This window comes from Parasteatoda tepidariorum, chromosome 7, assembly GCF_043381705.1.
Source record: "Parasteatoda tepidariorum isolate YZ-2023 chromosome 7, CAS_Ptep_4.0, whole genome shotgun sequence".
Lineage (NCBI taxonomy): Eukaryota > Metazoa > Arthropoda > Arachnida > Araneae > Theridiidae > Parasteatoda > Parasteatoda tepidariorum.
The window spans coordinates 67,906,125-67,926,506 of NC_092210.1; the positions used below are offsets into that span (position 1 = coordinate 67,906,125).

The following is a 20,382-nucleotide window of genomic DNA, read 5'->3' on the forward strand; positions in this document are numbered from 1 at the left end:
TATATATATATAATAAAGTAAAATTGAATATTAAGCCAGATATTTACTTAAAAGCTTCCATATTATTAATTTAATTTTATTTTAAAGGGGGAAGATGTTAGCCTGGATTTGTCGGCTAACTAGATTTGCTCAAGGTAATCTACAAGGCTTCGTTCAATTCTGGATAATTCAAAATTAATAAATAATAAAATAACGAATTTAAAATACAGCATTTTAATTCGATGATTTTTAAAAAAAATATTTTTGACATTTATTGAAAAATATTAATTGAATGTTACATAAGTTTTTTGGTTAGTTATACTTTTTTTTAACCATGAATTTATTCGCATTAGATTTACAATCTAGATAACAACAGTATTTTTACGAAGTATATTAAAATAATGGGCAGCATTTTGTATACAACAAAGCATTTTCATTAAATAAAATTAGAGCGTTTTTGCTTTTTTTTTCTTTAATTGGAAACTAGAGTTTCCTCCCGGGAACGTTATAAAAATTTCAGAGTCTCGAACTAACGGAGAAAACACAATTTAATAAATTATATCCATAACAACAGACACAGAAACTTCAAGTACTTATTCACCGTCTGCCCGATATTTAATTTTATTCCAATGAGCTGCACAATCGGACTTGCCGATCAGCGGAACTAGTGCGTTCTCCAGAGGTGATATCCACTCTTTCAGGACCACCACAATGGGTGAGATACCGTTGGTCATGTTAATTTGGACGTCTAGTTTCTGCCACACTAGATGGCAGCACCGAGACTCTATTTGGATGCTAAAGTGCACTAGGAATTTAATTTTGCCGGAAATGCCAAGAACCAATAAGGCACTCCAGGGATCTTTTACATGCTGCATAATCATACGACATGGCCGCTGAGGATTTTACTCACAATTAGTGGTACTGTATATGATAATTTAAAACAGAATTTTATAACTTTTTATTATTTTGCAAAAAAATTAAAGTAGCCATAATTTTTAAGAATTAAAGAAGATTATATGCAATTGTTTTGTAACAAGTATGTCAATCATTTATGAGTTTTATCATATACTATGAAAACAAATAACATTTATGTCTTAGAATTTACTTACCGCCAGTTTGATATTGTCCAGAAGTGTATTCTGAAAGCAATTTGAACATTTTATTACTGTATTTAACGAGACATTAAATATTAAAAGTATTCTTTTTGATTAAATCAATCAATCAATGAGTGGAATATTTAATATATTAGAGATATTATAAAATAAATATTTTACATTTTGTTTTGAATCGATTAAAAAATCAATTATTTTCCTTTCTTTTTCTTCTATGTAAGTATAGTCAATCAATCAAAAGTTCAATCGAAATGTTTAAGCAACATATTAAATCCAATTAGTTGTTTTCAAACACAAAAAAAAAATCTGATATCATCCCTAAAGTTTCGACAATTTTATGTTTTACTTCGATATCATTTAAATTGCGAAAGTATTGATGCAGTTAGCTTCGCAAACAAGCAATCATCGCCATCTTGGATATTCTATTTATTTTAATAACTTAAAATTTATTTTAAAATAATTTGCTCTTAATACATAAATTAAAAGGAAATAAAGAATAAGTTGTCAAACTAAGTACTTACCACCACTTGGATATTCTCCACTAACATATTCTGTAATAAAATACTAGCTATATTGTACCGTGATTTACAAAAATTATATCATTCAAATTTATACTTCGTGTCAATTTCACATTTAGAGCTCGAAAAACTAGAATACGCAATTTTGAGTCTAGAAACTTTATTATCAATTCTCCTATCTATTCTAATATAAGAAATTTGTAACTCAAAAAATAAAAAAATAGTTTTATTCATTTTAGGTTATATTTATGACTAGTAAAATATTCGTTCTTGGTGCGGAGTAATGAAAAAGGAAATTTTAAATATGTACTAACTCTATTTAATATTCGTAATTATACTCAAAAATGAAAGGGAATTTAAATCATGACAATTAAAGAAATATATATATTTTTAATTACCATTTTACGATGATTTCACTCTTGGATTTATATTATACAAAAAGGAGTTTTATTACATCAGAGACAAGATTAAATGTTTTTGATATCATTTGGCAGCAAGAATTATGTTATCGGACAACACTTCATTGTCCATATTTTTTATACAATCAAACAATTTTGCCTTATATATGGCACTTTAGTATATTACTTATATATATTTTACTCATATTACTTATATTAACTTCCATTAGTGGCGCATTAGTTAGGTTTAGATAAACATGTTTTAAAAGCGTAATTATAGACAAAATGGATACAAGGTTTTAGATGTTTAGTTTTATTTGAGCTTGATAATAAAATAAAAGTTAAAGCATTATTCAAAAAACTCCTACTGAAACTCATTTTTTTACGACAAAGTTATAATCCAGCAAACATAAGTTATATATTTTAAGTATTTGAATAATACGTATAAAAAGAATGGGCAGCAATTCGTAAACAACAAGGCATTTTAATTAAATAATTAAAACGTTTTAGTGTGTTTTTCTTCTTCTTAGAATCGGAAACTAAAGTTTCCTCTCGGGAACGTTGTAAAATTCTTAGAGTCACGAAATAACGGATAAAAACACAATTTTATAAATTATGTCCAGGAGAACAGACCAGAAGCTTGAAGAACTTATTTGCAGTTTTCCAGGTATTACACACTGTCGTTTAAAACAATTTCGAAGATTCTACGCATAATTAGTGATACTGTAATCGATAATTTAAAGTAGAATTTGATAAATTTTTTATTATTTTGTGAAAAAATCAAAATAACCATAATTATTTTGTATTAAAGAAGCTTATGAGCAATAGTTTATATCAAGTAACTCAATCGTTTTTGAGTTCCATCATATACTAGGAAAATAAATAAGATTTATATCTCAGAATGTACTCACCGCCAGTTTGATATTGTCCAGAAGTGTATTCTGAAAGCAATTTGAACATTTTATTACTGTATTTAGCGCGACATTAAATGTTAAAAGTATTCTTTTTGATTAAATAAATCATTCAATGAGTGGAATATTCACTATATTAGAGATATTTTAATATAAATAATTTAAATTTTGTTTTGAATGAATTAAAAAATGTATTATTTTCTATGATATTTCTTCGATGTAAATATAATCAAAATAAATTGTGGATGTTTAAGGAAAATCTGCAGCTTATTTAATTGCACTTTGGAGATGCCAGACTTTTTTTTCTAAAATTTTAATATTCTCTCTGCGGACTATACTCAATTATCAGGTTAATAGAGAAATAAAGAAGAATTTGATGCTCGTCATTTCTGCCTCTTTTGCACTATAAGAGTTAAATTTTCAAAGGAAGGATTAGTTTAATTCTCAGTATGTTACAGAAAATAAATTTATCCTTTTTTAAAAATAAAAGAAAAAGAAAAAGGTTAGTATGTTCAAACAAAGTGTTAATGATCTTCGTAGATTTCCCCAATAAACAATTCTGCACCTATATATTTAGGTCGTAAAAGTTTAATAGAAATGTTTAGACAAGGTATTAAATCCAATTAGTTGTTTTGAGACATAAAAATAACTGCGATACCATCTATGCAGTTACTTCATTTTTATGTTTTAGTTGGATATCTTTTAAATTGTTAAAGTATTGATGCAATCAGTTTTGCAAACAAACTATCATCGCCATCTTGGATATTCTATTAAGTTTAATAGCCTTTAAAATTTGTTTTAAAATAATTTGCTTCAGTTAATACACAAATTAAAAAGGAAATAAAGAATAAGTTGTCAAACTAAATACTTACCACCACTTGGATATTCTCCAGTAACATATTCTGTAATAAAATACAAGCTATGTTGAACCGTGAATTAAAAAAAAATATCATTCAAATTTATACTTCTTGTCAATTTACACTAGAATACGTAAATTTGAGTCACAAAACTATATTATTGATTCTCCTATCCAATAGCACTATATTTTTAATTACGATTTTACGATGATTTTACTCTCAGCTTTATATTACACGGAAAGAAGTTTCATTACATCAGAGACAAAATTAAATGTTTTTAGTATGATTTGGCAGCAGGAATTATGAATTATTTTTTCAAGAATTTGCACACGCTAAAAATATCAATCTAGATAACAACAATATTTTTACTTGAATATATGAAAAGAATAGGCTGTGATTTGTATACAACAAAGCATTTTAATTAAATAATTAAAACGTTTTAGCATTTTTTCTTCTTCGAAGAGGATTGTTCCCTTCAGGATTGTTGGAAAAATTTTCAAAGTCTCGAACTAACTGAGAAAAACACAATTTAATAAGTTATGATCATAGCAACAGACTCAGACGCTTCAAGAACTTATTTATAGTTTACCAGATATCATACACTGTCGATTAAAACTATTCCGAAGATTCTACACATAATTAGTGGTACAGTAATTGATAATTTAAAGTAGAATTTTATAAATTTTTATTGTTTTGTTTAAAAATCAAAATAACCATAATTATTAGGTATTAAAGAAGCTTATAGAATAGTTTTATATCAATATCTCAATCATTTTTTTAGTCTTATCATATACTATGAAAATAAATAAGATTTATATCTTAAAATTTACTCACCGCCAGTTTGATATTGTCCAGAAGCGTATTCTAAAAGTAATTTGAACATTTTATTGCTATATCTAAAGAGTCATTAAATATTAAATATATTGCTTTTGATTAAATAAATCATTCAATGACTGGAATACTCACTATATTAGAGATATAAATAAATACATAGTTTACATTTTGTTTTGAATCGATTAAAAAAATACATTATTTTCTATTCTTTTTCTTCGATGTAAGTATAGTCTAAATATTCAGTTGTGGATATCTAATGAATATCTACAATTTATTTCCTTACACTTTGGATTTGCCAGACTTTTTTTCTAGAATTTTAATGAGCTATCTGAGGACAACACTTAATTATCAGGTTAGTAGAGAAATAAAAGAGAATTCAATGTGCGTCATTCCTGCTTCTTTTGCACTATAAAAATAAAATTTTCAAAAAGATTACTTTAATTAAAAGTATTTTATAGAAAATTAAATTTAGCCTTTTTTAAAAATAATTTTAAAATAAAAAGTTTAGTATGATCAAACAAAATGTTAATGAAATGATGTGCGTTGATTGCACCAATAAAGCATACTGCACCTATATATTTGGATCGTAAAACTTTAATAGAATTGTTTAGACAAGATATTGAATCCATTTAGATGCTTTGAAACATAAAAAAATTGCGATATCACCCCTATAGTTACTACACTTTAATGTTTTACTACGAATTGTTAAAGTGTTGATGCAGTCTGCTTTGCAAACAAACAATTATCGCCATCTTGGATATACTATTAAGTTTAATAGCACATAATATTTATTGCTAAATCGTGTCAAAACATCATAAAATGTTATTATTTTTTTACTGTTTAAAAGTTGCGACACCAATGAACTATATAAATAATTTAATGAAATTTTTAAGTAAGCGCTCACTTAGGATGTGCAGTTTAAAAGTTACTATAGATTTGATATTAAAATGATAAATAAATAATAACATTTTATGATGTTTCAACTCGATTCAGCAATAAATATTTCATTGGAAAACACTCAAAGTCTCATACTTTTCCTTTTGAGACTTTGGATCCTGGCAGGATTCTGCCGGTTAGTAATATATACAGTCGGAAAATAAATTCTTAATATAAATATTGATTGATATTTTTCCTTTTACTTATTTCTGTTTTCCATTTCGAAACTCTTAAAATTAAAAATATTATATTAACAAATATTATACTAATAATAATAATATTAGCAAATGATATTAAACCTACGTCCGCTTGGGTACTCTCCGGAAGCATATTCTCCAGTTGTATATTCTCCAGTTGTATATTCTAAAAACAGTAGCATAATTAGTGTACAAGGAATTGTATAATTATTTTACGAAAATATAGTGTTAAAATGAAGATAATTAACATTTATTTCGCTTAATTTATCGGTCTTGTTTGTTCCCGTTGTACTGTATTATCTATAGCAATTTTTTCTCAACTCGTATTATCCATACATCCACTTGGTTTTATTCCGATAATTATAAACATTTTATAATAAAAATGATAATAAATCTTTTATGAAAACAATGTATTTTATTGGATATTTATTATTTGTTATTGAATCTTAGGTGTCAACTACTTACGTGTAAATAAAAAAAAATGCTATTATATTATTATATATTGCTGTAATGCAAAACATATGCATATATGATGCTCATAACTTCACAAAACAGTCAATATATTTCCTACATAGCTTTCGTTAAAGAACAAGTTTGAAATCAGTTATTGAACTGTTTATTAAAAATACCGATTAAAAATATTTAGCTAAAATAACGTATTAAATTCGTAGCAAAAAGGATAAATTAATGTTTTGCATTAAATTCAATAAGATAATAAAAAGATCTTCGGAATTAGATCGTCTAATTCCGAATGGTGATAAAAGGCATCAATTAATTAAAAATTTATATGGAACATGGATACCACATTCAGAGGAGGGAGAAACCACGAAAAATGCCATCATCTAGAAGAGATGAAACTACAGAGACGTATCTTATATTTATGTATCAAGTCTTCCTTCAATTGCGGAAAAAGCGTGTCGACCACAGTGAAGGGACACAAGTGGTTTGCGAGTATAATGCTCCTACGTACTGTACGTAATCATTCGAGGTAGCAAAGATAAGGATATGAATATAAGATGGAGAACTCATTGCATTACCCCCGCATTCTGAGAATTTCAATTCCTTTGACTTTCTTATAGGGAAACAACTGAAACCTGTAGTTTATGCTTTTGGACATATTGGAGGATCACATCGTGATCAGTGTTGTCGCCTCGGCAGATATTTTTAGTAAAATATTCCGCAAAATTAAGCGTAAACAACTACTATGTATCAGGAAAATGCTAAACATATTGTTCTAATGTTTCCCCTCGAAAATAGTATATTTTTATAAGACATTCCGGTCCATAGTACCGACTCCCTAAATGCAGATACACTTTACTATGATTTAATGCGGAATTATTTACATCGTAGATATTATTAGTAATACAGGGGTCAACTACTTATATATCACTTCAGATCAAAAAATCGTAAAAGCTGCTACCACTGTAATGAGTATATAACTTAAAATTACATTTTGAAGACGCTTAAAATCACGAAGGACAGATAAAAATGTACACGAAGTGCTATTGAATGAAGCAAAAATAACATTCGATAATTACTTCGAAGATTATTACGTGATAAAATGAATTATCTTTGGGAAAAAATATACAATCGGCTCTGCGGTAAAAAAAAGTCAAGACAAACTCGCGATTGACTTGATTTCAAAATTTATAAAGGATATATAAATAAAATAAAGAAAAAAAAGAAGAAAACTTTCATATGTTGCCAGATATAAATCATAACATTTATATCCAATTTTTTTAAAGATACCATTGTCTCATCAGAGATAAAAACCGTTCGCTAGTTTAAAAGTTATTTAATATAAAATTAATGTTATAGATTGCTAACAAGTAAAATTACTTCTCATTTTTTATTACTTATTGTGTAACCCATTAAGTTTTCGTAAATTTAAGAGTTTTTCTTGTCAAGTACAGTTGATTATCTTTAAAATCTTTGCTTATATATTTTATAATATTCCATAATAGTTTTATTATAATATTATTATATTATATTATATAATAATATTATATGTTATGGCCAAAATAATTTTAAGAAAAAAGTAAGGATGAATAAGGGGCCACTACGAGTGCTGGTGAGCTCAAAGAGCAAGGGGCGCAGCCTGCAAGTGCATAAAAACTTATATATGCATCTAGAACACATCTAGCATCTTTGGGCACAGCCGAAAATCAGTTTTACATTATTGTTGGCTGTGAAATGATGACAGCGGATACCCCTTTGAACAACTCTTGTAATAATAAATCAAATATATCATTTTTTTTATCGCTAACAAGTAGATATAATGTAGTATCCTTATTTTCTAGCATGTCGTCGACACCTGGGAAACATCTACATGGCATGGATTTTTCATTCATGAGGGAAAGTCAATATGGATTTTTATTAATTTTCACCCTTTCAACGTAGTTTTCGACTCTATAAAATTTAAAAAGTTTTTGGCTTCGTGATGCTTTTAATCAATACCCTGAATTTGTAGATCAAATTTTAGAGCCTCGTGTATTTATCGATTTTTATCAAAAAGTACATTAGACATACCTCCACTTTTTCTTTCGCCTGTAGTATATTCACCAGTGGTATATTCTCCAGTTGCGTATTCTGAAAAAATAAGAAAAAAAATTAAGTTAGCTGCATATGGAAATTATTTAGTTAGAAATGTAGGGGCATTTTGGCAAGCTAAGAAAAATTACTAGCTGCTAGCCCATAATAAAAATTTTTAAAACTTTGGTATAATATTTTTTCACTATCACCACACCAGACTGCTATTATTATAGCTATTAATATTTAATTCTTGTTTTAAAAAATAACCCAAAATATATTGCAACGAAGATAAATAAAGAATTTTAATTAAATGGTTTGCAATTTTCATTCAAATAAATTTAATAAAGAAGATTATATAAATTCCATTTGCTTATATTTTAAAATATGCAAATTTTATCGTTTTCATACCTCCACTAGCTTGTTCGCCTGTAGTATATTCACCAGTGGTATATTCTCCAGTTGTGTATTCTGAAAAAATAAGAAAAGAAAATTAAGTTAGCTACATACGGAAATTATTTAGTTAGAAATGTAGGGGCATTTTGGCAAGCTAAGAAAAATTACTAACTGCCAGCCGATAATAAAATTTTTTAAAACTTTGCTGTAATATTTTTTCACTATCACCACACCAGACTGTTATTATTATAGCTATTAATATTTAATTTTTGTTTTAAAAAGTAAACCAAAATATATCGCAACGAAGATAAATAAAGAATTTCAATTAGATAGTTTGAATTTTTTATTTAAATTAATTTAATAATAAAGAAGATTATATAAATTCCATCTGTTTATATTTTCAAATATGCAAATTTTTATCTTTTTCATACCTCCACTAGCTCTTTCGCCTGTAGTATATTCACCAGTGGTATATTCACCAGTTGTGTATTCTGCAAAATGAAAAGAAGAAAAGAAAAATGAAATAGGTTGCATACGGAAATTATTTAGTTAGAAATGCAGGGACATTTTGACAGGTTAAGAAAACTTACTAGCTGCTAGTCCATAATGCATTTTAAAAACCTTTTTAATAACATTTTGCACAATCACTGTCACTTGCCTGATTGTTATTATTATTGTTACTATTAATATTTAATTGATATTTTTAAAGAAATAGGGTCCAATACATTGCAATGAAGATAAATAAAGAATTCCAGTTAAATATTTTGCAATTTTTATTTAAATTAATGCAATAAAAAAGAAAAATACATAAATTCTATTTGCTTTTACTTTAAATATGCAAATTTCATCTTTTTCTTACCTCCACTAGCTCTTTCGCCTGTAGTATATTCACCAGTGGTATATTCTCCAGTTGTGTATTCTAAAAAGCGAAAGAAAGAAAAGAAAAATTAAACTAGCTGCATTACAGAAATTAATTAGTTAGAAATGAAGGGGCATTTTGACAGGTTAAAAAAACTTTCTAGTTGCTAGTCCATATTATATTGCTTTAAATTTTTCTACTATATTTATTGCCTATCACTGTAACACACCAGACTGTAATTATTATTGTTACCCTTAATATTTAATTTTTATTTTTTTAAAAAATAACCTAAAATACATTGCAAAAAAGATAAATAAGGGATTCCAATTCAATGTTTCGTAATATTAAGTTAATAAAAAAGAACGAAAAGCCACATTAGTTTATATTTTTAACTATGCAAAATTTTTTTCAATACCTCCACTAGCTCTTTCTCCTGTAGTATATTCACCAGTGGTATACTCTCCAGTTGTGTATTCTGAAAAAAATAAATAGAAACATAAATTTAATATATTTTATAACTTCTATTCTAAGATACCTTCAGAATTTTTTTATTTTAACAACTATAAATACTGAAATATGTTTTTTTTTATTTATTATTAAAGAAATTTAAAATATTTAAATCATACGTGTTTTAAATTTCCTTTAAAAAAATTTTGTATGTTTTGCGATGTATATCTTGTAACATTTACGAACAGAAAAAAGTATTCAAAATGTTAACATAATACGATTTTCAATTTGGGAATCAAACGAAAGTAGTGTAATAACATACAATTCCGGATAATTCAAGAATAATAATTAATAAAAGGTCAAATTTAAAAAATGGCATTTTAATTCAATGAGTTTTAAAGAAATTATTTCAAACATTTATTGAAAAATATTAAGTAAAAATAACAGGATTGTGTTGGTTAGTTACTCGAATTTGATTTGAAGTCGTTAAAAATATTAATTCAAATAACAAGAATATTTTTACGTAAATATATATATTTGACACATAATTAACTCAATGATTTCGAATAAAATGTAATTTCATTTGTTAATCACATTAACAGACAAATGGAATGGAGTCTTGTGCTTCAATACGAACACTGGTAAAATATATATCCCAATACCCTTTATTTATGCTTTATTTTCATATCTTCCAATCTGGCAACTTAGCTACGAAAATATTTTTAAATTGTTCCTAAAATTTGTTCCAAAGTAGCAAACGAACGTTCTCACTTCTCGCTTGATGCATTCCTATTTGTGTTCTATTTAAAAAAAATTTCTAATTTTTATTATTTTTGCTTGATTATATTTTATTTTCAAATCAGTTTCTTTCTTTTTTTTTTGGTCGTCTTCACACTATTGTATTGATACATTTTGCAGTGACTATATATTTCAATATTAGAAAGCTCTACTTTTGAAGATATAATTGACAAGGTAACCCTTCTCTGTTTTATTTTCTACTTTTGTGTAATTGAATAAAAAAAAAATACTTTTTCATCTTTTTAATTCTTGTAATTTTTTCTTCTTCACTTGTAAATCTTAAAAAAAATGTATTTTATTCCCTTTTATTTCTTCTCATCTTGTATATATATATATATATATATATATCAAGATGCCAATTTAGAANTGAATACTTACCTCCACTCTTTTGCTCTCCTGTTACATATTCGCCAGTAACATATTCACGACTGGTATATTCTTAAAGGAAATATTAATAAGAAGAATTGAAGATTTGTAATAATATTCTAAATATTTTCTCTTATAAATATATATATATATATATCGCTATACATATAATATTTTTTACTATTTAACATTTAAATAACCGGTACTCATTATCCACACCAATCTATGTTGCATAATATGCAATACTTTATCTTGCCCCCACAGTGATATTTTTTCATTTATGTACTAGATAAAGACTAAATTTTGTACGCAACCAAAATTTTTAAGTAAATAAGTTGCAAGTGAATAATCATTACGTATATTATCGGCTCTCTTTCCATAAAAAATGAAATGATGAAAATGATTTTTTAACGCAAAAGGAGAAGCTTGAAAAAATAAAAATGTCACATTTTTGAGAACTTAAATCTGCAGAATTGGAAAAAAAGCGAAACTCCTTTTAAACTTTTTCATCTAATGAGCGAGCTTACTAAAAAAATTCATTAATGAACTATTTTAAAGGTAAACACTCGATGTCGATTAAAATAGACGATGAAGAGATTAAAAGATTTTAAGATATCTACTCTCTATAGTTTTTTGCGCATTGATAAATTGAAGAATTATTTTAATGTTGAATAAGGGTGGTAACTAAGTAAGCTTGAATCGAAAGTTTTTACCAAAAAATTTCTTTCCATTTAGAAGTACTTAAAGTAAACTTAAGTTAAAAATGCTTCTAAACAGCTGAAACTGAAATGCTTAGTATGATTTATGAGTAGCATGATTCAAGTTTTATTTTTGAGTTTTGTGATTTCTGTTCTTAAACCTGATACGTAAGCAAAATTTATGATAAATTGATTGGTCTTAAGCGCTTGTATAATTTAAAATTTACTAGTGTCATATTATTAATTTATGTAGATAAATATTCCAGCAGAAAAGAAATATTTTCATAATTTCTCTATATATCCAGGTTTTGGTATACTTTAAAAATCTGATAAATTTATCTTCCAGTTTATTTCATTATTAATGCTTTTATTTTTGTTGCCTCAATGGCAATTTTATCATTCAATTAAAAATGTTGAAATGTTTTTCTTGAAGATTCTCGTGAAAGAAAAAAGAAACTTTAAGAACTCCTACTTATCCATATTCTGATGAAACATCATTTTCAAATATTTTAGATTCATTTAGGGATAAATTGTAGTTTAAAATATGTTAAACCAACCTCCACTTGTTTGCTCGCCTGTAACATATTCTCCAGTTGTATATTCTCCAGTCGTGTATTCACCAGTCGTATATTCACCAGTAACATACGATCCAGTTATATACGATCCTGTGGTGTATTCGCCTGTAGTATACTCTCCACTTGCAGACCCACTAGCTTTTCCTAAAAATTGAGAGAAAAAAATTAATTCTTCCTATGTAAGAAAAATATTCGATCATTTTTATACAATATATATTTGGCACAGAAGTGAATCTTTTTATTTTTTACCGGGAATGAACCAAACTTTTATTTCCGAACAATATTAATTTTGAGAAGTTTTTTTTTATATTTCCAATGAGCTGCACAAGTGCGCACTCATGAGCAGACTTAGTGCGTTCTCCAGAAGTGGTATCCACTCTTTCAGGACCACCACAATGGGTGAGATACCGTTGGCCATGTTAATTTGGACGTCTAGTTTCTGCCGCACTAGATGGCAGCACTGAAAAGTATACTAGGAACATAAGTACACTAGGAACATAATTTTGCCGGAAATGCCTAGAGCCAATAAGGCACTACAGGGATCTTTTACATGCCGCATAATCATACGACATTTCCGCAGAGGATTTTTTGCATCCCGAGAATCCAGTGTCTGGGCCGGGGATCGAACCCGCAGACTTTGTCTCAGAAGGCCGACGTCAAACCAACTGCGCCACCCAGCCACTAGCAATTTTGAGAAGTAAATATATCTTAATATTTTAGCAAAGATAGACATTAACTAGGAAAGTAATTTAATTTTTAAATGTTAAATAAATGTAAAGAATAATAATGTAAAGGTTAATTAAATAAGTTCCCAAAAGATTAACACCTTATGATGATATGTTTACATAATAAAAGTTTTCAGCTCTATTATGTGTACAGTGCGAAAAGTAAAAAAAATGAACTACCCAGAATAATTTTTGATTCAATAATCGGATCTTCTCATTTTATACTCAATCTTAAAAGTTCGAGAGAGTGGACCTAAATATGCTAATTAATAAGTGCACACGATATATTAATTTATGAAATCTGAGGCAAAAACGTACTTTTTCTGGAAAAAAAATTTTCTTTTTCGATTTTTCACAACCAGAATATAAGGAGTAGCCACAATCTAGAAAATATAGATCCGATAGTTTGGTCAGGACGGCGGTCCAAAGTTGGAACGCCTTTATGTTAATTTTACTTTTTGCGCGTTTTGCCTTACCTCTAGAACTTTACAAGAAAATTCAAAAAAATTTGCACACAGTTGTAAAACTCGTTAATTTAAAGATAATTCCGTGTAAAATATAACTTTTGATAAATATTTATTTTTTTCTGTTATTAATTATATTCAATATATTCGAGTTTGAATTGAAAGGTATAAAAATTTGTACATGATTTCAAAGAATGTAATGTTGAATGGCAAAAGACAAATTTTAAGCGAAATCGGAGAAATCAAATTTTGAAAAAAGTATTTTTAAAAGTCGTATTTTTAAAATTGGATTTCTGATGAGTTATTCAATCAATTTCTCACAAATTTTGTATTTTGCCATTTAAAATTACATTCTTTAAAATCATATAACTCAAAATTTGCAACTCAAAATTTTTTTGAATATTATTAAATAATGCAAGAATAAAAAATAATAAATATTTACTGAAAGTTACATTTTGCAGGGAAATATCTTAGGATAAAACAATTTTTATAACTGTTTGCAAAATTTCTTCAGTTTGCTTAAAAAATTCTAGAGATATGGCGAAATACAAAAAGAGCAAAATTGACATTAAGGGGTCCAAACTTTGGACTGCTCTCCTAACCAAACTATTATGATCATATTTCCCAGAGCGTGGCTACCCCCTATATTTTGGGGGTTAGAAATTCAAATCCTTAGAAATTAAGGTATGTTTATTCAGTTTTCGTGTCTGATTTTGGTACTTAAAATATCGTCTTCTCTATTTAATTAACACGTTTGAGGTCACAGCATCGAACCCCTAAGGTTGTATCTAAGGAGCTAAGATACGATAATAAGATCAAAAGATCTTCAGGTTGATCAGTTTATTTTCTTGCGCGCTGTACAATAATAACGAATAGTTTAGCTCATAGGAGTATTTTTCAAAAAAATGTTTTCACTAAATTCAATCTGGTGTGATTTTTATGTTAAAATTATAAGCCACAATTGCTGCATTAACCATAAAACACCATGGTCAAAAGAGTTTTTTGCGTTGTGCAATGACTAATGACGGTATTTTGTGCAAAACTAATGATTATGTGGCTATTTAGGATTTATATTTAGGATAGCTATATAGCTATATATTTAGGATAGCTATATTTATATTTAGGATAGCTATATAGCATAATATTTAGGATAGCTATTTGTGTATCTCATATCACCAAGGAATGGTGTTTTTGACTTTTTACTCTCTGACAGATCGTTTTGGAGGTAGGATTACGAGTCCATGTCGGGCAAGAAACTTTAAGGCGCAAACTTCTTTTGTGTTAGAGGGTAACCTAAATATTTGCAGGTGCAGAGAAAATGAACATTTCTCTAAACAGGAGATCATAATTTTTTTTTTACCGATATGTTGGATATGTTAGTTGGCATAAAAAATATCTTCAATGATCATAGTTTCTTTAACACATTCATCACTTTTCTCACTTAATCTTTTTTACTCACGATTTGCCATCATTTTGCAAATTAAGTAATGATATGTCATGCATTTTTTTTAATATTTAATAATAAGAAAATTATTGGAATTGTTAAATAACATGTAACTAATTATTGCATATTAATTTAATTACTATATTTGAAAATTTTGAAAAATGTTGGTGGTAAATTTTTATGATAATAAAAAGAGCTGTAAATATAAGTAAGCGTGACTAATTTAAGAACTTTTATCTTACCTCCACAGCCGAAAACAGTGCCAACAATTCCATTGCAACCTACAAAAATTTAAAAACTTTATTATATTGTATAAGACAACACCAAGATAACGTATTAAATACCATAAGCAATGAAAAAATCTGGAATTAAGTTCCTTTAAAACGGTGGAATTTATCGTATTGAAATTTTTCAAAAAAATTAGTTTAAAAACAGTCTAAAATCGAACAGAAGGAAGAGAATGTTTTCCTTACATCTACTGTGTCCAGCGTTTTGCCTCTGACCTCTTATGTAAATTCTGAAACCAGCTATCCTAGTTCACCAAACCAAATCAACTAGTCCAACCAAATGGTCAACCAAACAGACTTCAAGTGAAATTCGGTGGTATACGAAGCGTCGATAGTTTTCTTATTAGCTTTCATAATTTTTTATGATTTATACGCAATACATGAAATAAATATTTAATATTTTCTTTGTGGCGGAAGAGGTAAGAATTTAGAGTCGGTGAAATATCTTTATATACTAACTTTGGCTTTACGATAACTAGAAAATATTTAAAATTTCATTATTGTTTTTTTAAAGTTAACAATTAAGTCAAAATTTTAAGTTTTTTCGTGTTATTCATAGAATTCATGTTTCAATCAACTTTACAGCCCGCGTATTTTACATAATAATATGCAGTTATCAAAATTTTACTCTTAGATTTTCATTTATTGATGAAGTCATAAAAATATTTTTATTCTTTTTTACGAACATTAGTTGAGACAGAAATAAAATGATTGGAAGCAGTTTTATATTTTCAAGCAGCAGATACGTATACAATAAACTAAAATACCGTAATAATTTTCATTACTTTGATAAGTAATTTTATTTTAAAAAAATGTTTTAAGTAATTTTTATCTTTTGCTTTATATATATATATATATATATATATCGCATAATGTTCTGGTCTTATTCATCTGCATTAACATTCTGAAATTATTTAGGATAACTTATGTAAGATGTCTAGGGGAACACCCTGATTTTGAAATTAAAAATCTTGAAATTAGAGATGACTTAGAGATGAAATAAACAACATCTTTATTGCTAAAGCAACAAATTTTTTAATCAGAATTAATGAATTCTGTAACAATAATCACCAACAGATGGTGCCACTATCCGAAACTTACATTATGTGGCTCCTTAAAACTAGAACACCATTCCGCAAAGTAATGAATTTCAGCGTAGAAACGTGCAATAAAAGTATTATACCAGATTAGAAGATTTAAATGAGACAAAAAAAAAATGACGAAAAATTTTCCTACATCTCAGGAACAGTAGAATTTCAGAGATAGCTATCATTTTTGAAATATCGAATTAATATCAAATTGTCACTTGATTGAATTTCTTTTGCTACTTAGATTGAATTTTCTTAAATCTTGTCGAATTATTTTTCATTTCAATATTTCTTTGCTTTCTTATTTATTTTTTTGATTTTGATTCATTTTTTATATTAAATGTTTAGTTTTGAAGAAACTTAATCTGATGTCATACAAAACACACTCGTTTTTCTTAATTGTCAAAGGCATGAACATATAAATGTAATTTACTTCGAAACATAAAATATTTAATATATTAGGTGCACCAAATATCCGATTTTTTTGCACTTAATAAATGCATTCAAGGAAACTAGTTGAAAAATAATTCTATGATAAATAAAGTATTTTGTGAAATTATTTACATTATTTATTATCTGCATTATTTATTTCATTTTAAATTTTTAATGAGAAATTAAAAAAAAAAACAATTTAAAATGAAAAAAAATAGTAAATCTGAAATATGAATCTGACATAGTGATATCTTTAAATGACTGTAAATTATTTTTTTATTGTTTTATTTCTCACTCAAGTTTACTCATAATTATTTATCTATAAAAATAAAATGAGTATTTTGAATATTAAACTTACTTCCTCCTCCAAACAATGTACCGGTGCCTTAAAGTAAAAAAAAAGAAAAGGAATTAAGCATTTTGAATAACATAGTAACAGCAAACATTAAATTTAAAATATGACTTGTTGAAAACAAAAAAATATTTCATTTGAAAATGAACAGTCAAATTTGAAGAATTATAGATCCTTCTAATTCATCACAAGTTCACTAAATCATTGATTTTGTTTGTCATTTGATTAATATTTGCTAGAAAAATCACTAAGTGAATTTTAGGAATAGTTTGACAAATATAGTGATAAGCAATTTCATCTTTTAACCGCTGTTAAAATGTATGGACATAATGTACCTAAAATAAAATTTATTCACATTTTACTTATTTTTTGGTTTTATCTTAAATAAAAAGACAACTTTATATTTTTAAAATATACGAAATTATAAGTAATTATCATTATTAATTTCAAAAAATTAAAAAAGTCTTATAATATTCAAACTTTTTTTCTAAAATTTTTGCAATTAAGAACAGGTTAAAAACTTTTGTGGTAAGAAAGTTTTATAAATTTCCTTATTTTTTTATTTTAAGAAAAAAATTATGTTTATTTATGCATCTAGCATATTAATATACCAAGAACGGTTAAAATTACATAAGGGCGCAAATCTGGTTGTCTTATTTTCTCTATTGAAAAGAGTCTTACTATGTTTAACCCAACATTTGCCTTTCTTATTATGAACAAAATCTCACCTAACGCATTCTATCATAGCGCAAGATCATTTTAATTACTTTTCGTTCCTGTTTTTCTTTTTAAGAAAAGGACTTATGTTAAATATAAGAACTCTGAATTTTGCTTTCTGAGATACGCCTTATAATTTTTTAAATTATAAATTGATTTTGTTTTTAAACATAATTCGTTTTTTCTAAAGGATCGTGATAAAAAAAAACATTATATAAATAGTCAGTTACTTAAATTTTATAATTGCGCTTTAAGAAATCCTAAATTTATATAAATTTTGTTATCAAAAACATCTTATAATAAATTATGAAATGAAAAAAAGAACAAAAATTAACATTGCAAGTTTAAATTCTTTATGTAGGAGTTTATTTTTAAAGTCCTTTCTTACCTGTATCCGTAAGAACAGCAAATCCCAATATAAATAGTAACCACATCTTGGATGTTGAAGCCTCAAGCTTCAATCTGAGAATCGTACTGTGAAATGTATGGAAAGAGAGTAACTTAAATACATTTCCTGTACAGTGATTGAATGAAGTAGCACAGCTGTGCCTGTTAAATGTTTTTATTGAGCGTATTAAAGACTTATTTAACTTTTATTACCAAAATTTAATCTTATCTTATAGGACTGCATCAGAAAAGCAAATAATTATCTTTTTAATTTCCCATAAAATTCAGTTCATAAAATGCCCAAGTAAGTTCAACTTAACATAGAAAAATATTTAGCGAAATCCTTGAAATCGTTTTTACAGGAAATGAAATTCTTCAGTAAGAAAATGAGATGTAAAGGTGTTTGAAGTTATCATTCATTTTATTCAAAAAGCTTTAAAATATTACCTGATGCAATGCGAAAAAGCATATTATTCGTGAAATAATCAAACAATTTCTTATCAGCAAACATTAAGTTTTATTATANAGAGATATATATAGAGAGAGAGAGAGAGAGAGAGAGAGAGAGAGAGGGAGAGAGAGAGATAGATATATATTAAGTGATTTTCAGACCATTAGTACCCTTAACATTAACAGTCCGTGTTCGAGATCCAAGAAACTCCCCTTTTCGTAACTTTTCCTTCACCATCCGTAGAAATTTGACATTTAACATTTTTCTTGTGCCAAATGGGCTCTATTTTTTTCTATTACTCCCGAATAAATTATTTGTATTGGTCTGAGAATGTAATTTTTTTACAAGTCAATAAATTTCAATTCAAATAGTCCATGGTATACTATAATCTAGCCAAGTGATATTTTTTGCTAATCAATGGCTACTCTATAAACATCTGTCTATTTAATAAAACATAATGTATACATCTTGTTACATTACTGCGACTAATCCTTACAACACATTCTTTGTGTAACTCCAGAGCAATTTGAGCTACAGTTTTCTTAATCTCCTATTACATTAACTTGCCTCCATTACACGGTTCTTTTTTAGATTATTTTTATAGTAAATCACCTTTAGTCTATTATTTTAAGTTATATTTGCTTAAAATATTAGTGACCAGTTCATTTACAGTTACACTGCAAACGAAAATAAAGATGAAATTTCATTAGATGATCCGGTTTTTTTTCGATAATTTTATAACCAATTATCGTTACTCCAAACAAACGTGCCTACTTTTAATGATGGTTTATTTAATGCTATCTGAATATTTATGACAGAATTATTTTGGGATCATACGTACATGGTGGCAGAGTGAAGAATTTTGTTTGAAGTCAAACATAAAAGACAAAGTAGATTGGATAATTTTGAACTCAAAAATATTATAGTTTGCTTTAATTTTCATGTTTAAAAAATTATGTATGCATATTATAACATAAATAAAGTAAAATTATTTAGCTACGATTTGAATATTAAAGAAAGGAAAATTATTTTAACTCATTTAAGTAGCCAAAAGTTGAAAACAGTTATGAAAATATACTGCTAGGAAACTTTACTCATCACTGTGTATATATATAGGACTAGAAATTACGGAAAAAGAATATATAGCACGCTAATTTTTAAACATTTCATTAATTAACATATTGTGCATAAGTTCATGTAAATTTTAAAATATAAGCATTTAACAAAATTACTTCATAATTTTTAAAATAAAACATTTTATGATATGAATTCAAAATTTAGGAAATATTTATTAATCTATGAAATCTTGTGGTAAAATCAAGAACATTCAAAGATTAAAACGCCAGTATCAATCTTTAAATGAAAACGTAGCAAGTGCTTCATTTTTCTATCGACGATGTATGACTTTATAATCTGATATTTAATAAAAATTCTATCTACGGATGTAGGGAATGTATCAAGAATTCCTTCTTTAAGAAATTGAATGAGAAATTGAATGAGTAAAATGAATTTTATAAACTATTTTTAAATATATAAGCAAATAACTTAGTAAACAAAGACGATTACGATTATATATATATATATATATATACACAGGTCCCCTTTCCTCCATTCCCTTGACACTT

The 20,382-nt window shown here is 26.8% G+C and overlaps 1 protein-coding gene across 24 annotated transcripts in view; it reads right to left on the reverse strand.

Annotated features, from left to right (window-relative positions):
* LOC107456745 (uncharacterized) overlaps positions 1–18,465 on the reverse strand; it is a 142,719-nt gene extending 124,254 nt beyond the window's left edge. For 4 of the 24 annotated variants that reach the window (XM_043048039.2, XM_043048038.2, XM_043048040.2 and 1 more), the window contains exons 1-16: positions 18,308–18,465; positions 17,209–17,235; positions 15,286–15,324; positions 12,393–12,554; positions 11,150–11,209; positions 9,942–10,001; positions 9,527–9,586; positions 9,099–9,158; positions 8,683–8,742; positions 8,272–8,331; positions 5,849–5,908; positions 4,610–4,639; positions 3,791–3,820; positions 2,919–2,948; positions 1,613–1,642; positions 1,089–1,118 (exon numbers count right to left, since the gene is read on the reverse strand). In XM_043048039.2, coding sequence (XP_042903973.1) covers positions 1,089–1,118; positions 1,613–1,642; positions 2,919–2,948; positions 3,791–3,820; positions 4,610–4,639; positions 5,849–5,908; positions 8,272–8,331; positions 8,683–8,742; positions 9,099–9,158; positions 9,527–9,586; positions 9,942–10,001; positions 11,150–11,209; positions 12,393–12,554; positions 15,286–15,324; positions 17,209–17,235; positions 18,308–18,353 — 844 coding nt within the window. In that variant the 5' untranslated portion in view covers positions 18,354–18,465. The remainder of the gene's footprint in view (positions 1–1,088; positions 1,119–1,612; positions 1,643–2,918; positions 2,949–3,790; positions 3,821–4,609; positions 4,640–5,848; positions 5,909–8,271; positions 8,332–8,682; positions 8,743–9,098; positions 9,159–9,526; positions 9,587–9,941; positions 10,002–11,149; positions 11,210–12,392; positions 12,555–15,285; positions 15,325–17,208; positions 17,236–18,307) is intronic. The other 20 variants (XM_071183557.1, XM_043048042.2, XM_071183547.1 and 17 more) reach the window with 20 other exon arrangements.
* Positions 18,466–20,382: the final 1,917 nt, after the last annotated feature.